General features: G+C 39.3%; 1 protein-coding gene across 1 annotated transcript in view; it reads left to right on the top strand.

Moving 5' to 3' along the window:
• Positions 1–7,346: 7,346 nt before the first annotated feature.
• The window catches only part of LOC309415536 (interleukin-6 receptor subunit beta-like), a gene marked incomplete at both ends in the record, with an annotated part of 28,241 nt that continues 13,651 nt past the window's right edge, over positions 7,347–21,936 (top strand). Inside the window, 8 exons of the mRNA XM_082013080.1 lie at positions 7,347–7,389; positions 7,584–7,634; positions 11,468–11,579; positions 14,091–14,257; positions 15,346–15,485; positions 17,958–18,096; positions 18,258–18,340; positions 20,922–21,132. Coding sequence (XP_081869206.1) covers positions 7,347–7,389; positions 7,584–7,634; positions 11,468–11,579; positions 14,091–14,257; positions 15,346–15,485; positions 17,958–18,096; positions 18,258–18,340; positions 20,922–21,132 — 946 coding nt within the window. The remainder of the gene's footprint in view (positions 7,390–7,583; positions 7,635–11,467; positions 11,580–14,090; positions 14,258–15,345; positions 15,486–17,957; positions 18,097–18,257; positions 18,341–20,921; positions 21,133–21,936) is intronic.

Raw genomic sequence — 21,936 nt, 5'->3', positions numbered from 1 at the left:
TTCCTTCCTGTAAGAGAGCGCTTTTTCACTTTGTTTCACTTCTAGAAAGCTGAATTTATGGCTAAGCATGGAATTAGTTCTCCAGCTTCTTTCACTACTGAAGTGATGCTCATAGCAAGTTGGGTCAAACAAGCCAGGCTGCAGCTTCTCTCTTTTAGAAGCAAAGCAAGGTAGCTTTCATAAGCCACCTCTAGCTTTCCGCCATTCGGAATCAATGTGTCTCCTTCCCTTGGCAGCGTAAGCTCCTGTCTTAGGTGGGGCAGGGCACCACAAGGCTGTTTACATGACCCGACACTAACTGATGGTCAGCGATTGCCTTTCCCAGCTATCAGGCACACTCCCCTGTTCATCCAGGCCCTGCTTTTCTGAAAAACAGCGTGGTATGTAGAGATATCAGATTGCATTCACATCCTCTTATAACCACACACCCAAAGCAAACCTCTTAAACAAATCATCTCGAGTATAATTGTCCCTGGCCCTGAACCACTGCAAAGTGGTGGGATTAATAATAATAATAATAATAATAATAATAATAATAATAATAATAATAATAATAATAATAATAATAATAATAATAATAATAATAATAATAATAATATCCCAGAGTGGCAGCACTTGCTTTGCCTGTGTTTATAGCCATACATGACAGAGAATTGGATCCTTCAATACTCACGTTGTTTTACAGGGAAAATACATGTCTTTTCTGTGTGCTTAGACTTCGTGGTTTATATCCATCTACATCTAAGCATTCAGAAAGACTGGAAAGATCAAGAGACCCGCAGGCAGTCTAGCTGACTGCTCAATCTAGCTCTTACTTTGCTGTAGTCCAGGTTTGGGAGTTGCAAACTATGATTAAGCATTTTCTCTTCAGTGCAGTGCAGTCCACCTCGTCTTGCAGCAACTCCTTCTGTAACCTGGAAGGCCTGTCCTTCACGCATTTCTTAGAACCTTCTCAGCTGAGCAATGGAGTCTACATATTGACCAGACGCTGTTCTGTTGCCAAGAACCAGCACCTGAGGAGGAAACCAAGCACTAAACCATTGATGTCAATTCATTATGTAAATGAGAAAAAGACACAAAGGTTAGATCCAAAATCCCCCAATTTCAGAGTTGCTCATACCTTCTTCAGTTCAGTTTTACTCTTTGGCATGTCATTTCACTCTTAATATGATTCCTATTTTCCTGTGATGCTCCCTCTATGGTCTTCCCCTCCCTTTATGAAACAAGGAGCTTGCAGTCATGGTAATTATGCAGACTTTCACTGTCTCATGCAGCCACTTTCACCTCACATCCCCTATCATGTTCTTTTAAGGTTCTTGCTGAGAACTTATTAAGTAAACCCACCACCATTTGACAGACCTAAATTCATTTTTTTTTGCAGAAGAAAAATCCTGTGAAAATTTTAAAAGTGAACTTTTTAACTTGAGAGAGTTAAGTAGGTTTTTTCTTCAAAACAGCAGAGAGAAATTTGCAGAGAGCAGTTTGACATTACTGTATCATCGGTAGCTTTGCTTGAAATGTTTCTTTTTTATCAAAGATATCCCTTAAGATTTTTATCATTATATTTCTTATTTTTTAATCACAATGCATTTTATATACGTTGGTTGAACAGCAGAGCCATGCCTGTGCTGCTTTATTAGGGTTCCTTCTGCAACTGTGCCACAGCAGTGCATCGTGCTGCTCCACACTCTTGGCTTGCAAGTGGAGGATGCTCTGGCTGCAAAATGCCCCATGCCCATGCAAGCCCTCTGTCCTCCCGCGGTCCTTGCCACACACTTGCAGACAAGCCCTTATTATGACTTCTTGGTGCTGTTCCATTTCCAGCATACAAATCAGCCTCTTTGTGATGGGATGGCATAGAATTTTTAAAATTAAAAGATTTAATTTTAAATTTAAAAATTAATTAATTAATTTAAATAAAATTAGTTAATTTAAATAAAAAATTTAATTTTAAATTAAACGGACAGCCTGCCCGTTCGGACCCAGGCTGTCACACTGCTTGGCTGACCACTGAACCACACTTCACCAACTCAGAAATGAAAGCACAACCCTCCGTGGTCAGCAGGAAGAGTCTTCACCCTGAGAGCACCCCTAGCCCAAGGAAGATAAAATAGGGTACTTCTAGGTTTTGTTTGGTACTATTTCATTAGAAGCAAAATCTCAGAGAATCAGACTGCACAGAGACAGGCTAATGAGATAACTGGGAAAATTGAATATTTTTCATGTAATAATAGACTAAAAAAGAATGGCTTATTTAAACCTAGGAAAACACAGGTTAATAACCTGTATGGCAATGAAAGAAAATATTAAAGTAAGCAGAAGTATAATCCAGTCAGGAATAAACACAAAGCTGGAAGCCAGACGGAAGTTTCGCCAGGGATTCCTAAATTCAAGGCCTCCAGTATGAGGGATGAGGACAAAAAAACCCTCTACTCCTTAAGATGTAACTAGTTCAGTTCACAACAGAGACTGCGAGAGTTTGTTACCCTTCACAGCAGGGAGGCAACTTCAGGCAGCCACGACACCCCGGTACTTCTCTTTTCCTAGCAGCAAACCTAAGCTAGAGGCTGAGTGTGAGTGTGTTATTCAAAAAAAAAAAAAAAAAAAAATCCACAAGTTCACAGAGTTTATGGACAGACAGGCTTTTTCTCCAAAGGGTCCATAATCAGGGCTGTGTGAGTAATCTATTGGCAGTCAAATCAAAAACAGAAGTTGCAAAAATGTTTGGTTCAGATCTGCATTCTTATCCAGACACACAAGAAACCTGGACTTCTCAGCTGTCAGAGGAACACCCTAACCACGAGGATGAGTGGGGCACTCTTTGGTCACTCTTGCTGCAGTGTGATGCTCTAGGTTAAAATGCTTAAATGGGATGTGACTCACTAGATACTAACGCTTGCCCAAGTGATTTTTGTGGATTATTACTGATACAAAGCAGAATAAACTTGAAGGGGAGATTCAAACCAGGCCATGCCAGGATGTCTTAAAGCACAGTGGTTAGTCCCATACACAAAGCCCTCATGCAGTCAAAGTAAGTTTAACTGATCCCACCTTCTAAGCGATCGTTCCAATCACTGAGCTCTAGAAGATACATGGGATAATGAAAATCATGACGCTGTTACTCCAGTTTGGCAAATCTAGCCCATTCCTGGCTTTCTATTCTACACAGGAATGGCAAAGAGCTATTCATGAATTATTTTAAGACGACTGAAGTAACTTTTGATAAAGCTAATTAAATGATCTGTCAAAAAAATATTTCCCCCAGGTTATCTATTGGGTAATAATAGGTGAAGGGAAAAGAAAATGGCCAAGAGTAATAAAGCCACAAGTGAGCATGTATACAAACCCTTATGACTCAGTTAACCATAATTACTATTTTTAATTCACTTTGTTCCACGACAGGAAAGACGCTTGAAACGATTTGAATTAAGAAAAGGTAATGACTTGGCAGCCCAGTTATGCTGGATAAAATTCTGAGAGAAAAATTACCATGGAGAAAACCTGACTGTGAAAGAGTTATATGATCAGCACAAATAACATGCACAGCTACTGAAGTGGAAAGGGCCGGATATTATACCATGAACACAGAACAATATGTTAAAAAAGTTCATTTTCTGTCTTCTACTCAGTGAGCTTATTTATAGTGCTTTCTTGGGCTTTCTCCAAACGTGCTTTCTACAATAGTTGTATTTCACTAGAAAGCATTTCTTTGTCCAGGACCAATCCCAGTGGGGGGAAAAAAAAGAGGGGAGAAAAAAAAGGTGACTCAGATATTTATATCTCCTCCCACTTGCCGCAGGGCTAAAAAAAGCAGGCATTAAGAAAAACAATTTTAAAAGCCAACCTTTCCTGTAGACTTCAAAAAGGTAAAGCTTACTCCCACAAGTGTGTACAGGGAGAGCATAGACAAGTTTTTGTCAAATTCTCTTTGTTTCCACACCACATCCCAAAATAACTCCCTGTAGCAGATGCAGGCCTACCGGGTAAGCCAAACAGTGGCAAGGAAGAAGGCTTATTTTCTTGCTAAGCTCCTTGTGTGTTAAAAGCACTAAGTTCCCTTTCATAAAGTCTTAAATGTGATGAAGAAGGAATCAAGGATTGTCCTTGATTCTTCTCTTGGCTGCACAGGAAGACATAATGAACACATAGCTAAGCAGATATTACATTTACATTTTCAGAGCAGTCAGAGACTACAACTTAGTAAAACTGGTAAGTAAGATGTGCTCAAAGGTGATCTAGCAGAGGCTAAGGTCTTGTTTCTAATTCAAATCACGATACTTAAGATTCTGGTTCTGCACACAGCTCAGCCAGTGGGTCTCTGTTGAACTCTCTGAACTGGTCTGAGCTACCCCAGGGAGGATTTCCTCCCATTATCCCACAAACAAGCCTGTAGCACTAACTGTCGTGCTGCAGTAGAGAGAAGTTGCCTGTCTCATTTAATCATACTGCCTCAACTCTTTTAAATATTCTAGCTGACACACTATGCAAAACTCTGCATCTACACTTAAGGAGATCTAGCACCACTTCACTGTCAGTGGTGAGACCCCAGTTCTACTCTAGTATAAGCAGAATTTGGTCTTAATGAAATCAATTTCGTTTCCTCCATTTTTTTTTCTTCAAAGGAATCTTCACCCAAATATATAAATCTCTGGTTCTTCTGCATTCTGCTTGGCTGTCTAGTTTATTCAGTGACATTTATGCTTCTTTTGTACTTAGATTTTTTTAAAACCTACAGGGAAGATCTCTCATATAATTTTTTTTATGGTCTCTGCTCAGCTGACGTGTTAGGGTGAAGGTTGTGATCGTCCTTAAGATAGCATAGAACTGTTTGAATGATAAGCTGCTTCACGATGTAACTTGAACTCAGAAAGGATGAAAGAGTGTGTGGTGGAGACTCTCCCTATCGCAGCAAGTTTCCCCCAGAGAGTGTGGCTGAGGGCTGAGTGGGATTTTTTTTCCCCCCCAAAGTCCATATGAGAATTGCTCTTTGAGTTCAGATAGTCATGTATTTCTCTAGCAAAAAACCACTTTGTAGGAATCTGCCAGATCTTCTACAGACCTGGAGGTCTGCTTATCGGAAGCAGAATTATATGAGAAATAGCTTGTAACAAACAGTGTAGCTCTTCTTTAGAGGAAAGATACAGGACTTCATCACTTACTACTAATAGGCCAAAATTGAATTTGAATTTGCTACAATATTGAACTTGTTACAGTATGCCTGAAACAGATCAGCTGTAGTCAGTTGGAACTGAACTTTTCACCAGAGAAATAGCGAGCTACCAAAACCACACACAGATTCAACCAGGAGAAAATGAAGACCTCAACTACTTGCGCTTCAGACAAGGTAAGACTCCAAACAGAAATGCAATATTATTTTCCTGATGCCTTATCTCTGCAGTCTACATTCTGCTTCAGCTGCCCACGGGGTTCTGATTGCACTTTAATGAGTCTGCTGGTGCTACATAACCAAACCATTCTGGGACTCTGAGCAAACAAAATTTCAGACCCCTTTTGGTTCATTAGCATTCATGGGCACAGTGGTCACCTGCAAGAAAATGTACCCACAAGCTCACGGTCTGACCAGTCCTCCTGTGGTGTGCAAGGCTACAAGAGATGGAGCTCCACAGGCATGGAGCAGGATGAGGGGGCCAAGCAGCATGTTCCTCACTGTGCCCACTTGACTTCAGAGACTATTTTTCCTTCGAAGTGTAACAGTTAACAGATAAAATTGGGACAGGGAACAGAGAAAGATGCTGTGGGTTTTCTATTAATTTACATTATATAATCCAGTCCAAACAGACGAGTTCATTTATTTCAAGACTGCATTCTGGGGAGACCAAGAGCCTGCCGTGTCTTTTACTGCAGAACTTAAAGAAGCAAGTGACACGGAAAAGCATTCGGAGAAAACCGCATGTATAATAATGCATAAACCTAGGTCTGAGAAATCATTTAGGTTACAAATGAGGCAAAGTTGGTGGTATCCTCCAGTTGTTCTGCACTTTTGAGCATATCGCAGCAGATGACATAATTTGTTCTCATCTGAATAACAGGAAAACTTAAGGCATTTACAGTTTGATAAAAGTCCATAGTGGTGAAAGAGCTAAAATATTAAACATTTGAAAAAGTGGGTCTATGCAAAACTTACCTCAAAAATAATAATTCAACTTTCGTTATACATTAAAAGGTTACTTTGGCAACTTGATAGCTGAACTATAATTAAAAATGGATTGTTCAGCATTGTCAAGGCTGATTTTTGGGTCACTCAGATATGAGGGGTTTTGAACCTGCGTGCACATGCTGTGTCCACCACCCTTCGGCATTTCAGAGCTTACTCCCAAGCCCAAATGATTTCATGACTAGGAAACCCCCTTGTAACACTCAGTAGAATTCCTTATTCACTTGTATTTCATGACTATGCCCTTCAGAAAATCTGATAAGATACAGTTGGTGCATTAGTCATCCACTCCTACTGTAGACCAGGCTCAGAAGCATGCCCGTAACTCTCGGTCTTTAAGAAAGTGATTCATTTTAATCAGAATTTTTTTTTGCTACTCAATACTCAACCTGAAATATGCCTTGGTTGCCAAAGTAAGTTAATAATTTGCCTATCACCAGGTAGGTCTGAATCCAGTCTCTGACTGCAGCTACCTAAGCCCAGAAGGGAAATTTCCCACAGTAGTGAAATTTTCTGAAAATTTCCCTTTACTGCTTTAGCAGCAACAGCTGTAATGGCTCTAGTGGCTCCTGTACCCAGAGTTAATGGACATGGAGTTTATAGTCACACCTGATTTACACTTCATTAGAGCTCCCAGTGTTAGTACTAGCAATGTAGATACAGCGTCTTTGCAGTGGTAAAATTACTTTGAATGGGGGAAGAAGTCAGAAAGTGAAGCAGGTAGAGTCTTCTGCTGCTATTATTTCTACAGTATCCAAGCATTCATATTAGAGTAAGTCAAACACCTAGACTTATGTTTTGTTGATATCAATATCTGTAATTCACATTGACGCTTAGGCTAGGATTTTTAAAGGAGTTTGAAGTACCTATATAAGCTTAATTCTGTTTGCACTGCCAATATCTCAGACACTGTGAAGAACCTCACTGTGACTTCCTACAAACACCGGGGGAAAGTTCCCGTTTTTCAAAAAGGTTGTTAGAATTTCATAACTATAATTAATAACTTAGATCTCAAGTATCCCTCACATTTTCATGAATATACCTATTTCTTGTGTTCAGCCAGTAACAGTATAGGTAGTGGAATGAATAGGAAGTTTGAAGAGGAAGTGTGAAAAATAGACTGAAGACAGTATAATGTTGATGGTAATCTTTATGCTTCTTTACAGAGAAGATGAAGAACTCTCTGCTCGCAGCTATCTTTTTACTTGCAATTGGTGAGTTTTCATTTGCTGTGTACCTTACTGCTACTTATAAATAGTAAAAATTCTTAACATTACTCAAAGACAAGGCTGTACGACCAAAATCGTGACCAAATTGAGTTCTGTGAGTCAGAGAAACAACAGCCAGTAACATTTTTTCCTGTTTCTTTTACAGTTGTCTTGTTAAACGATTCCTTTTTATTCCCCAGATACCTTCAGCTGCCTGAACTGGGATGTTCCATTTTGCCAGCAGCTCCCAGGTGGGTAAATATTAATCGCAAAGCCGAACATCAGCTGTAGAAGGAAACCCGCCAGCCCGAGCGACTTCGCCGACCGCCCTCCGGCTCCGCCCCCTGCCCTGGCGCCGCCTGGCGGCCGCCGAGCTCACCACCACCGCCGGCCCCGCCCCCTGCCCTGGCGCCGCCTGGCGGCCGCCGAGCTCACACCACCGCCGGCTCCGGCCCCTGCCCCGGCGCCGCCTGGCGGCCGCCGAGGACGCAAGCTGCAAGCAACAGGCAAGTGAAATTTTATGTGAAAAGACACGCCTGCAGATTTCCGAAGGGGAAAACCGGCCAAGGCAGCATAGACAGGTGTGTCTGTCTGACGGTAGAGCGGTCATGGCCACACAGAGGTAGTCAACAAGCTGCGAATAAATGCTATCCCGTGTGTACAGTCTCTGGACAAATTACTGCGATTTCAAAAAACAGAGTCTGTAATGTTTATGTGCAGCAATTATTCATGCTTTACATTTAACAATTAGTGCTAGTGGCAAAAAGGACCAGTCCAATGCATTTCAGTAGAGGTTCTTATGCAGCAGCTGGCGGTCATCTGATGTACTTCACGCTGAATTTATTGTAGGCAGAAATATCCTACTTGCTAAGAGCCACAGCAGAGAAAACAGGTTTTTGAGTACATGGTAGCACCGGATAAGACATCATCAGGAAGACTACACTTTTCTGAAATTAGCCACAGATAATGTTCTACTCCTTGCTGTTAGCCAATCAGACTCAATTCTACTAAAACGTTACTGAGAACACCAGATACACAAGAAAAGCAAAAAGTTCTAGAGTGAAAAAAATCAATATTTTTTTTTCTTAAGGATAAACTGGATTCTGATGTCTTTAGAATGGGGAAAATCTTTTTTGTTTCTTTGCATAGCTCTTGGAGCACAGACATGGTACAGGACTAGTACTATTCTAAGGCTGGGAAGAACTTATAATTTGCATGTTCCTTCAGGGGAAGCAGTACATTAAAACAAAAAAAGCACTAGGATAAGATTGAATGCCCATGTGGCCACTAATACCCACAAATAGGACAAGTGAAAAAACACACAGTCTGTAATATTCATTATTTATGTTCACCTGGAGAAAGTAACATCAGACTTCAGTATACTGGAATTGGGCAGGTGGGGTGTTAGTTGAGCTAAGATACTACTTCCACACATAAAATCTAGCATTTTTTCTTTGTCTGTTCTAATGCCATCATCTCATAGAGAAGGTCAGGGGCGTTTTGTAAGACTGAGAGCACAACGAACAATACAACCCCTTGTTCTTCTGTAAGTAGAGACAGGTCTGCAACACTGCGGTCGTCACTTGGATCTCAGTTAACAGAAATTATTTGGGGAAGAAGTTAGTAGAAATTTAGTGGGAGAGTGAAAATATTTCCTTCTCATCACTCTCTCCAGAACTGTTATTTCAAATATCTTCAGGAACAGTATGTTACAAACATATTGACATGAAGTATTACAGCAGTTCCAAAAAATGTTTTGTTTTCAGATGTTTCTTTAAAAAAGAAACACTAACTAAATGAAAAGCTTAATTCAGAGTAAAGGAGGAGAAGAATGAGAGCAGTTCCTGCTTTCCTCAGTTGTTAGGGCACTACGTCCATGGGTGAGGTGGTCAAGATTTGGTTTGGTGGTCAGACTTCAACATTCACATTGTTGTAGAAACATGGAAGACCTGATCTCTACCTTATGAAAATAAGCTGCACAGACCTCAACTGATGCAGCATAACTTTATTAGAAAAGCATATTTCTTTTAGTAGGAGAAAGGAAGTGTCACAGGGTGAGGGTATTAAAGTCTGAGCTATACTTGTCTGACACACTTTTTGGTCCAAATTAACTTTTAACTGACATATACAGCTGCCATCTGAATGACAAAAAGAGTAACAAGGACACTCTGTAACTCGGGTTGCAGGAAGAAATAGCTCTGAGTGAGGAAAAGAGGAGGACTGGTATTTTATCTCACAGCCTAGGTTATGAGATACCATAACCATGCTGTAACACCAACTCCAGAGACACACATATTTAGTTATCAAGTAGCAAAACATTTCTTATTCAAGACTGATAGGCCTATTGCCAACTCATTACATGCAATAGATATAAAGAATATGTGACTCTACTAATGAAGAAAAATAAATTTTTGTCAGGTTAAGTATCCTCTACCTGTTGAGATGCTTATCTACTTTTCTGAAGAGAAGAAAAAATATTTCTGTGTCTTTTTTTAAAAGTGTGGGTGGTACTTTGAGACATCATGGCTGATTCTTCTGAACTAATATTTCAGACAGTAAGACACAAAGCAAAAGGAGAACAATCATATTTTATCACTACCATTTCTGATAAGCGATTTTTGAAATACTGAAATCAGCTTAACTGCTAAAGACTAAAAATGAGTTCTTTAAGAATGTCATCAGTGTTTAATTTCCCTTCAGCTGAAAAGATGTATATGTTCAGTTACAAAAAAACCCCCATATTTTTCTTTCAAAAAATTAATGACAAGTCATTCTGTACATAAATTTATGCTCCTCCTGCTTTATAATGTGATCTTTATGAAGCTGATAGTATAAGCGGCATATTGTTTTTCTCCAGCAATAGTGCATCATTCTGAACTCCAGATAGAGATGACTGATGGTTTTGGAGTAATTCTGGAGTCTAGTCAATTGATTCTACTATTGATAATTAGCCCTACGCCGCAGTGCATAATGCTTTGCAAGAAGCTCCCAAAGTAATTCTTGCCAGTTGGAAACACCAATACATTGGCTCTTGGTGTTACTCACTCAAATGCCGGCACTCTCTCCTTTTTTTCCCCAACTTAATTGCATGGCATTAATTTCTAAGATGTTTCACAAGGGTGCATGTGATCAGTTCTGGCCCATACTTTCAAAAATATCTATAAATTTACATTTAACAGTCAATCAGCTGCTCCAGGCAGAGCTGCTGTCAACTGTGGTTTATAATCCTGTGGGTGAACCGTGCCTTCCTGCAAGGTGGGAACCCAGGAGAACCAGGAGCATCTAAGCCACAGCGACTCCCCCGGGAAGGGGCTTGCTCCCCAGCTCCAGAGTAACCCACCAGAAGCCAATGCTTTGTACAGATTTCAGCAAACAATTGAGCGCTTCCAGAAGCACAGTGGCAAGACAGCCACTGTCTGTCAGGTGGGAATGGTGTGAAACCAGAGCAGAGCTGGGAGGTAAAAATCTAAGGTCTCTTAAGGCAGGGTTTGACAGTAATTTTGTCATCTGGTTTAAGGAGATTACCTTGCTATAGCTTTTCTTGAAGCAGAAGGCCAAAAGCTAGAAATGCTTCCTTGAATATATGTGATTTGTTTCTGCAATTTTTGTGCCAAAGAATGCAGTAGTGTTTCCATTAATATGAAAGATATTTCATTCAAAATTGGGAAAAAAAAAATCCTTAAGGAAGTGCAGATGAAGCAGCAAGCAAGTTACCACTACTAGAGAAGAGAAACACGGTTCAAAGGTGTAATGATACCAAACCTGTAGGAAACACCATAGCAAGGATTTCAGCACTATGTTGTTGTTGGTATTACAGCTGGTAAGAATTATCCTTTTCTACCTTCATGTAGGAAAACAAGGTTTTACCTGGAAACATTAGGACTGAGAAGGTTTAATCCTTCTAAATGCCTCCGTCCCTTGTTCTAAACATCAGTGAACTACTTACCTTGAGAGTATTTTATTGCACAAAAGGGTATAGCCTGTTTTGTATTTGGTTTTGCTTCTCATAGTCGCCTTGCACCTGTTAACAGTAAAGAGTTGCCGGTGATGTGTCTTTTCCAGTCCACATGTTTTCATCTTGCAGACTGGGACAATGAATTGGTATGCTACAAAGAATTAAGTGAGGATCTAACCTGTACCTGGCTGCCAGTACCCAGTGCTCCAAATACGATTAATTATACTGTATTCTTAAAATGGTAAGTCTGAAAGTCATTTCAGAAAACGAAAAGCTCTCATTGCAGTTTGTCATGATTCCTACCTGCCAGAGTTTTGCTCCAATGTATTTCATCACACTGTAGGTTGTTACAACACTGGTCAAAATCTTTCTTCACATCTCATCAATTCCTATTGATTTGGTAGGAGCTTGGAAAGAGTCATTATACATCTTTCCACACTTACAACACACTGTTTGAAACACTATTGCCAAACATCACCTTAATCAATTACTTTTATTTGCATCTATTGACTTGCATTAAATATTCAACATCTAATGTGTTCAAAGTAAAAAAAAAAAAAACCAAAAAACCCAAACAAAAACCCCAAACAGACACTAAGCTGCTTTGTATTATACATTCTATATTATGTTATACTATGTATCCAAGGAAATGTCAGATGTGTCACATAAGAAAAATAGATTTAAAAGTATTTTCTTGCAATTCTGAATTATCAAGTATTGGTTTAATAGGTGGAATGAACTTGTAGGGTGAATCTTAAACTTATTACCTTCAAACATGGGTTGCAAATATCAGTTGTGCCTTTTTTGAGAAAGCTAAAATAAAGAAACCAGATAAACTGTAGACAAGCAGATTAAATCAACACCTGCCCATTGGTTTGTTAAAAAAAAAAATTAAGCAGATTTCTGACTCAGTACCTGCATTACAAAATGGATTTTCCTCATTTTATATCTATGTATTTGGGATCTCCCATGAGATTAAGTTTAGAAAGAGAGAAGAGAGATCAGAAGACATGATCTTTGCCATGAGACCATATCATGGGGTACGTAGGGTACAACACTGAATGCCGTTGGCAAAATCTGATATTCATTGCTGATTACTTTGCCACGTAACCCACCACTCTGCATTAAAAAAGAGATGTGGTTAGGACCATCTCCTAAAGCTAAGAAAACATCACTACACTGGGAAATTCCCCAGGGTGATCTTCTGTGTGTTGCAGAGGAGCAAGCACCCACCTCAGGGCTGAGGTGAACAGCCCTCATCACCCTCAATATCTTCCCTCGGGAGGTAGCAGCAGATGCCAACTTGCAATAAGCACCAAACCCCACTGCATTTGCCTCTTGGGTCTTCCAGGAGCCCCGATTTCTTGGATAGGGACGATCACTTGTGAAATGGCTCTGCTTCTGTAGAGATGCTACCAGCTGAAGTATTTGCTCAGAGTATTTGCTTAGAGTCCTCAGCCAAAATCAGACTGTGCTGTTCCTAGGCTGCAGGGTTGATATTAAGAACAGAGAAGGTAGAAAAAGGAATGAAAGAGGAGGTCAGTGGGGGACGAGGGAGGCAACTGTCCCACAGAAATGTTGATTTTCCCAAGCCAGAGCCAGGACCTGAACCTCAGTCTCCCAGACTTTAACGCAGTCTCCTGTCTCCTTTTTCTATTGGGTTAAAAAGAAAACAAAACAAAAAAGTTTTTGAAAGAGCTTTTTGCTTGCCTGGAAGAGGACATCACCCCTTTCTGCAAGTAACAGAAGTTTGACATTGAAATTGTTCTTTTTCTTTATTCCTTATGATTTAGTTGTCAGGAAGAAAAGGATTAAAGAAAAACACTCCCACAGAGAAGTTCCAACCAAGTGTTCAAAATCATGCTTTGAAATACTAATGACTGATTCACAACTAGTCTGAAGCAGAATACAGGGGAACCTTCAAGTGGTTTTCTTCAGTTATTAAATATTGTATCAGCAGCAGCACATTTAATACTTGAAGTATGTAGGTAGGCAATTAGTATGGCTGCCCATTTTGTTAAGAACATTGAACTGGCACAGCTTTAAGCTTGAAAAAAAATTCTGTCCTATGTGTGGCAGAGAGTAAATGAGAGAGAGATTCGGAAAAAAAACCTAGGGAGAACAGCAACAGCCTCCTATGAAAGGTCTTAAACCTCCTGGGCTTTCTGTGCTGTGTGCATTAGGTACACCAGGAGAAGTCTACAGGGCTGAGGATGGAGGTGGCATTTAAACATCTCTGTCAAACTCTGATGCTTTGCAGAAACAAAAGTCAGAGGACAGGCATGTAACTCGTAAGAGGTTTTTCATACCTTCATGCTAATTTAGATTCAAGTAACTTTTGCTGCTCAAAAGGAATGGTAGGTGGCAAGTAGACTTTATGAAGTAATTTCTAACCTGATTTTATAGATTCTAGATGCTATTTATATCCCGCTGTAAGTACAAAAGAAGGTTATTCAGATTTTGTCTCTGTATCATGCTGTGCCTTACAAGTTTAAGGAATTTAACAGTCCTCCGTCACACAACAAGGATTTGTGTGTTTAAATTTGCTAGAGTTACCAGGGTAATGGAATTACACTTGCTGTTTCAAGCTGCTCAGTCTTTACCTTCAAGATTTCAAGATGCTGAATTTTGTATACAGGTACCTGGAAAACTAAGAATTGCTGTAATGATGTTTTCTGGGGCAGGGGGAGGAAAGAGTAACTATAATCCAATAAAAATGTTTGGTTTTCATTCTGCTTCCTTTTCTCCAAAGGAACAGAATACCAAAACTTTTTCAGCGAAACACATCATCACCTTCCATCATGATAGAACGAAAAGATCTCTACATGAAGCGATCTGCATCTGTTTGGATAGCAGTGAATTACGCCCATGACAGCTGCGTGAAAGGAAAGAACATTTCAGTTACACCAAGCGAAGCAGGTACAGCATCTTCACGCGTTGTGTTACTGCAGTGCCCAGCTGAAGCAGTGGTGGCAGTTTCTTAAAGATTATTTCCAAAATTGTAACTCACAATATACACTTGTTATTTATACTGATTCAGAGAGCGAAGCTGCAGTTTGGCTTCCTTGCGCTAAATCTTTTCTGAAGTCGATAGCAGAAGTCTATCAGCTTTCATGGGAGAAGGATTTTACTTTAAATCATTTGCTAGACTATAAAACAGTCATATCCAGAAAAATACATAGTGACATTTGTGTACGGTACTTAACCAGCTTCTTGTACTCTCTCTGATGGTTTTCTGAACTTCTTTATTGGTTTACCAAGAGCAGGTTGACTCAGTTCCATGCACTTAAGGAATCCTTGTTACAGAGCATTAGCATTTTGAGAAACCTTTTCAAAGTTCAACTCTTTTGAAGGCCCATTACACAGTGCTGCAGGGGAGATACAAAAAAGAAATCCTATTAACTATGTCCTTTAGATGTTTATTTAAAGATTCCCTACAGTATCTTGTCACTGAGATAACTTCAAGAGCTTCCCAAAACTTAACCTTCTCAGAGTAATCATGGTCCAAGAAAAAAACAGTGTTTCTCACTGCTGGGGGGCACTACCAGGACAACCCAAATTATCACTATGACCTCCCCTGGAGGCTTTTGGCCACCTTGTGTTTATTGGAGCGATGACAAAAATGTATTTGTGCTTACAATTATAAAGCTAAACACAGTTGTTGAAATTGGAAGATGTTCTGGAAATTTTTATACAATTCATGATTATAGGTACTCTTGACATTTTGATTTTGCCTTTCAGATTCATTCAGAATAGCACCTGCTTAGAGAAAGGGTCCTCCTGAAATCAGTAGAAGCATTGACAAAAGAAAGGCAAGAGGAACAACCCTATTTTGTTGATACCATAAAGATTTAGTAATTATTTATTTCCAGTCTTTTTGAAGTCTCTCAGTGTTCAGTATGCTGTGCCAAGTCTTTTATTTTTTATAAACCACACCTAACAGACATAATTACCAAAGCTTTCCTGCTTCTCTTGCATTTATAACAGCTGCATGTTCCCCATTTCAGGGAAGTGCTTGACACCATCTAATATAAATGCTCATCAGATCACAAACCAATTGATAATAAAGTGGGACCTGCCTGCAACTCCTACAGCCTATGAGCTGAGATACAGAGAGGCACTCACAGGACCCACTCGGTGGACAGTGGTAAGTACTTCCAGAGGACAATCACTTGAGAACATTCCTTTACCATCAGCTCAGCAGTACATAGTACGTATGGCAGGATGCCAACAGGGTGCCACTGAAGAGCGCACAGAACATGGATAGCAAGGAGGCACAGCATGCAGACAATTTGTAGGCAAACCTCACAAAGGTTTCTTAGTTTTGTTCTAACAGATCCTAAGTTGTTTGGGAAAGAAAGATTAGTGGGTTTATACAGAACGGCATGGCAGCTGGTTCATTAATCTGTCCATGAGACACTACAACATCAACGATGCAAAAGCTGAAGAGGATATCAGAAACATCATACAAACTCAAATCCTGATTACACTTTAAGTGATGGGCCATGTTGCTTTTATGTTGCTACCACTAAATTTTCAAACTGATTAGATATCAGGTTGCTGTGATTTTTAAGGTAACAATTCATACCTTAAACACTTTTGTTTTGCAGTTTTCCTTCTTTGACAAGAAGGACAATAATTTCTCTGTGATACAAGATCGGTTCTAGATGCATTTTAGAATGTGCAACAGTGACAATATGGTGCAGCAACAGGACAGTATCTAAAACAAAAGGGACTAAGAAAGTCGTGGAAAAATAGACATAATTTCAGTAAGATCTGCTTCCAGAAGCAATGGCTGCTTATCCCGCCCCTTGCCATCCAGCATATCATGCAAAGGCTTTGCCAGGAAGCATGCACGTATACCTGATTTGTATCACCAGGTCCCTGAAATTGTCTGTTTTTCAAGTTCTGTTATCTGCAGTTGCATGACGAATATATGTTTATCAGGTAGCACAGAACCTCAAGAACAAAACAGTCTGAAAAGCAACTGTTCCCAATTCCTGGGCACTTTTTCTCTCTTAAGAGTCTCTTTGCTTCTTTTATACCACCAGAATCTCCCATGTTCTTCCCCTTATATCAGACATATGATATTTTTTCAATTTCTCTCATAGCTGGCTGCCACTTTGCTTAGTCACTTCAGAAGGAGTACTGTGAGGGACCCGTGTAAGAAGGAGTTCATCTCGGTACAAAGAACGTGCAAGTCTTGGAAGGGTCCCCTTGTTCATTGACATACAAGTCCTAGGCCATTCTAGGACAGCCAGATACTTGGAGATTCAAGTTAGTAATGTCAAGGGCTGGTAGAGACAGCCACACTGTGTGATGAGAATGACAAAGTACTGAAAGACTGCAGGTCATGAATACTCATTATCCCCTGTGTCTCAGCTGATCCTGTGAATTTAGGCTGTAAACTCTTCATAATCACATAAACATAGGCTGCATTTACCCATGGAACTGGAAGGAAAGGGTGAGTGTGGGCATACAAGCACAGAGAGTATATAAAACTAGCTGAGAAATAGTGTTTATCAAGAGTAGGATTAATATACATGTAATGTAATGTAACATTTGTGTCTTAAATCCATTTCACTTCCCTCTTGTTCTGTCGGAGATTTGGAGTCTTTCTGAAATATTGTGTGTTGTGTGGGGGTGGTTGTGTCCAAGCTAGTTTTATTAGCAAAAGTATATGAATTTAATTAATCAACTTTAATAAAATAAGTAAGCATTGCACAAAAGGAAAGAGAAGAGCTGGTTACCTAATAGTGGGGGATTTGGGTGGGTTTTTGTTGGTTTTGGTGGATTTTTAGGAATATATATAATTACGTAAACAAAATTTCACAGCCAAAAAATACTGAAACAAGTATTTCAATCTGCAACAGCACTTCTACCAAAAACATCGCAACACCTAGAACTGATTGGATCAAAGGTCCATATAATGCAGGACACTGTTCTCGGATAGTGGCCACCAGTAGGCGTTTGGGGAAGGGTGTAAAATAGTTCAAACATATGGCAACATTTTTCTACCATATTTTCTCCTGCAGTTTTCAGCTCAGGGATTTCCTTAGACAAAGGTGATGCCTTTGTTTCAAGATGATCTACATTCCCTGTACAGTCACTGGAGCTCCAGTGCCATCATCAGCTGCAGATGCACATTAGTTCTGTGATGCTAAGGCATAGGCAGCCATATGTTCAGTCCAGCCACACTCCCTACCACATCAGTCACGTGGATCTCTTTAGACATACTGTAACATTTAAGAATCATGGGGTTGTTTTTTTTTTTTTAATATTTCATTTGACCTTGCCATCTTGTTATTCAGCATGCCAACAGGGCTCAGAGTTAAGTAGTTATTTTTTCAGTATATATAAAGCCTAATTATTTTAAAAGCAATATTTAGACCTAAACTATTGCTTACATGTCCTTTCTGAGTAGAATGAGTTCATGAAAAAGAGGGTACTGCCTTGAAAGAACGAAAAGATATTGGCTGAAGCATGTAGTAATACCTTTTTGATGATAGGAACCCCTACTTTCAGCTGCAGTCAGAAGACTGATCCTTCACCAAGAAAACAACTAATACACAATTATGTTTTATTGCTGACACATAAATAAAACATCATTTGTTTTTAGGTGCCTGTGGAAAGCAATGTCAATGTCACCATTTCGAATTTAAATGCTATGTCTTCATACATCGTTCAGCTCAGATGCATAGCCAAGGATGGTCTCCACTGTGTTTGCGTTTGGAGTAAAGAGATTTTGGTCCCTCACAGTAAGTGAAATATACTTTTGTCCTACTGGGAATAAGCATGAATGTAAAAGCCTTTTCAAATCCTGTGTCATATGAAATAGCATTGTTAGAATCTGTTGAAAATATGAAGATCAAACTGATTCATATGAGCACATGTCTCCATCTTTTTCCACGATTACCAGAACTCATGAACAAGCCAAGAATATCATATAATGCAACTACAGAAATCTCTCCAGGCAGAAGAAGTGTTCTTTTGAAGTGGGAGGTAATGTTCACTTTTGAGACTGGGTACCTTCTGTTAGGTCTGTGCTATTAATTTTTTACTTTATAGGAGAAAAATAGACCTTTTCATTGTATTGAGACTACACTGTATATGCAAAAGGCATTGAATATTGTACTCTTGCTTCAGGGTTCACTGCATTTGTATGGTGGTGTTTTAAGTGCTAGAAACTGGCAAGAAAAAACTAGAGCAATTTATGAACTTGAAAAATTATTAAAACAGCCATCTGTAGGTTCAAAATCATGGACTACAATAAAGATCCTTTCCAGCTTGCATTCAAAATTGGCGTGCCTCAAGTTTGTCTCTTCGAATTAAGCTTTTGTCCCTAAGTCTTTAGCGCATACAAGTGACATACCTTGTGTTTCATATGTTCCTAAGGAGCATTCATATTCCTGAGAGACCAAAACCCCGTAGAAAAGCTTGATAAACCTACTAATTTACTAATTCAGAAGTGCCAACACATTATAATCATGATGGAAAAAGAGTCTCTGGCTTACAAGAACAGCGTCTAGCTGCACGCTTCACATAATAACATGTAAAGTTCAAACCTACGTGTCAGAGGCGTGCCCTCTTCTGCAGCAGCAGTTGTTGTCAACTGACTGGTTACAGCAGATCAGTCAGTTTTACCAGCTGAAGTTCTCTAGGTAAGAAATGGACAACTGGCAGCCTTGAATATGTAGTCGAGAGGCCCACAGGCAATTTCAATGAGCAAGGTGTTACTAGAGGTGTTTGTGTGGAAACTAATTAATTCTATCTAGATTCTGAAAGAAAGAGCGTCTACAAACTCCAGGAAGTTTGCCATAGGGAATGTCCCTGGCAGAAAGGACACATACTGGCAGAGTTTTGAAATATCAGAAGATGTGGAAAGTTTTGTAGTTACCCTTTGCATTTCTGTTAAGGGAAAGAAAAGACAGCAGAGGAAATAGACACCTCATCTCCTGATACAGATGGGAGATCCCCTTTTTCCCTTATCTCCTGAGAGTAGGCAAAGCTGCATAGTAAATGATTCATTTTATGATAAAGCAATAGACCATATATGCCAATTTAAATGTTGAGCTAAGTGAAGAAATTATTCTCCATCTAAATGCTTTAGTTAAAAAAAGTAATATTAAATATAGTATTAGGGCTAGGACCTTCATTCAGGGTAACACTTGCACTAGTCTGTTATATGAAATAAGGTTCAAGTCCAGATGGCTTTAACTAACATTGAAGGGGCAGAAGGAAGGAGAGCACTCAATAATTAACATGTTAAGTGTAGAGGGAAAAAAAATGTTCACCTCTGCTCCCGTACTTATTTAAACCAATCTGAAACGGAGAAAACAGCTTAAAGGTGTTAGAGGCTAGCCATAGCTCCTCTGCTTTTGCCAACGTTCAGCGAGTGACCTCTACACAGTTCGGCTCAACAGGCACAAGAGAGCTGGTTTCAGCTCTAGACACCCAACCAAGCAACGCGTTGCTTTCCTGCAAACCACACAGGACCTACTGCAGGACTGCACAAGACAGAGCAGTGCTAGCCTTTTCCAGTCTCATTTTGCTAAGCTAAGAAAGCTAAATTCTACTAGTTTCTTCTTGTGTGATAGACCTCATAGTTCACATATCCTAGGAATTACTTCTCCTACACAGAAACCTTTTCCAGTTTCAAAGCTTGGTGAGAGAACCGTAACGCTATTCCCTCAGCAGCTTTACCAGAGCTTCAAATAATGGCACTAGTTCTTCCCTCCCTATCCTGGGAAAAACATCTGTTTCCATTTTAAGAGCTTCCAGCTTTACCAGAAATTCCTCTCAATACTTGTGTCTCTGCCTTTTAAATTACTGAATGTCATCCTGTCCATGCTACTCCAAAAGTACCCGATTATTTCATTAACATAACCCAATCTCCTAACTTTGTGGTTATCTTCACACTATTAATTTTGTGCCAAGAAATAACAGACAGACTTGATATCAGAACTAATCCTTGCAGAATTCACAGGCCTTCATGTATGGAGTTCAGTTTCTACCTAGATCACAGTAATTTCCATTTCTCTGCAGTCATTTCCCAATCTCTCATGAAGATTAGTACAGTAAAATAATGAGTGAACCATCACCACCTAAAAATTTGTATCAATGGATATATAACATGTTCCAAAGTTGTAGTATAATTACTAGCATTTATCCTCAAGGAGACCAGATGCCTAACAGAGCCTAGTAGATGAAGATCCCCAGAGGCATAAATTGCAATTAAACATCTCTCATTAACTTTCAAGTTCCTAATTATGAGGGGTATGTTCCAGTGAAATGTAGAGAACGTTACAGCTGCTTCACTACTGTTATTACTAATAGGATACACATAACTAAGATCCCAATTAAGCAAAACACTTAATCCTGTGCTTAAATCCTCTCAGCTGAAGCATGCTCTTAATTTTAAAGAAATGCTTTGCTTCATTGATTCCTAATAACCTAATTAAAACAGTATGATTTTATCCCCATCATTAAAGGTGACATTTTGTTTATACAGTTTAATTCCTCTTGATTTTCTGCACAGGACATAATAACATTTATAGAATAATAATCTTTTTCTTATTACTAGGTAACACAAAGTGAGAACATCCTTGGATATTACGTTAATGTGGAAAGAATACCCGACAGTTGCAGGGATTCACCAAATCGCTTCTTTCTAAAGGACAGAAACGTTCTTCTAAATCTCTCCATGGCTTACTACAGAGTTAATATTTCTGCCTATAACAAAGCCGGAGAATCTCCACAAGCCATCTACATTGTCCCAGACTTTTCTGCAACAGGTACTTTCCTTATCATTCATTCATTCATTCGAGCAGTGGAGAAGTTTTATGAGTGATCTCTAGGCTACCTTTTGACAGTGATTGGGATAGGGTTAAGCATTCTCTTCAGTATTTATTAGGCTGATATTTTTGCATAGTTAGCATCGGTGCTGTTTGTTAAGAAAGGATTTCAATAGATGTTAACTAGCAGACTAAGTAATTTAATGTTCCATTTAGCACTTCTTGTTTTCTCAAGCTAGAGAAATAACTGTGCTAGATCTACCTATCAAAAGAGCTTACGGAATGTACGGAAAGTTGATGCCAGCAGTTTAAATGAAGTTCACAGAATTATGTGCAAATCTAAGGTTTTTGAGCTGAGTAACTATTAAAAGACCTGCTACTCTTCTTTATTTCAGTAATGCCCGTACTGACACATGGGAGGAGGAATAGATAGGATGTATATATGGTATTCCAATGAAGATGTAAGCTTTTGTGATACCTAAATACACATTTTTTTCATTTAAACAATAAAACTGTTTAACAATGTTTTTCTTATCATATAAGCTAGTTCATTTTTTATAATCTTGAGGTATAGTTATTGCAATATAAGAAAAACCTCTCTCTTCCAAAGTAAACTTTTTAAAAAATTAATCTATAGCATACATAGTTAAACAAGCGTGCAAGTACCCTTGTTGATCTCCAGGCAGCTGCAACTAATTGGTTTTCCAGGATTTTCTGACACACTCCCCTCATTCTATTTTCCTTTGCCCTGCAAAAACTTAATTTGGTTATGCCCTTACATTTGACTGCTTTAGCTCTGTTCTG

Source organism: Phaethon aethereus, assembly GCF_964289735.1.
Source record: "Phaethon aethereus genome assembly, chromosome: Z".
Classification (NCBI taxonomy): domain Eukaryota; kingdom Metazoa; phylum Chordata; class Aves; order Phaethontiformes; family Phaethontidae; genus Phaethon; species Phaethon aethereus.
Note: the sequence above shows the minus strand (reverse complement) of the source record. Positions and strands in the feature narration are given on the sequence as shown.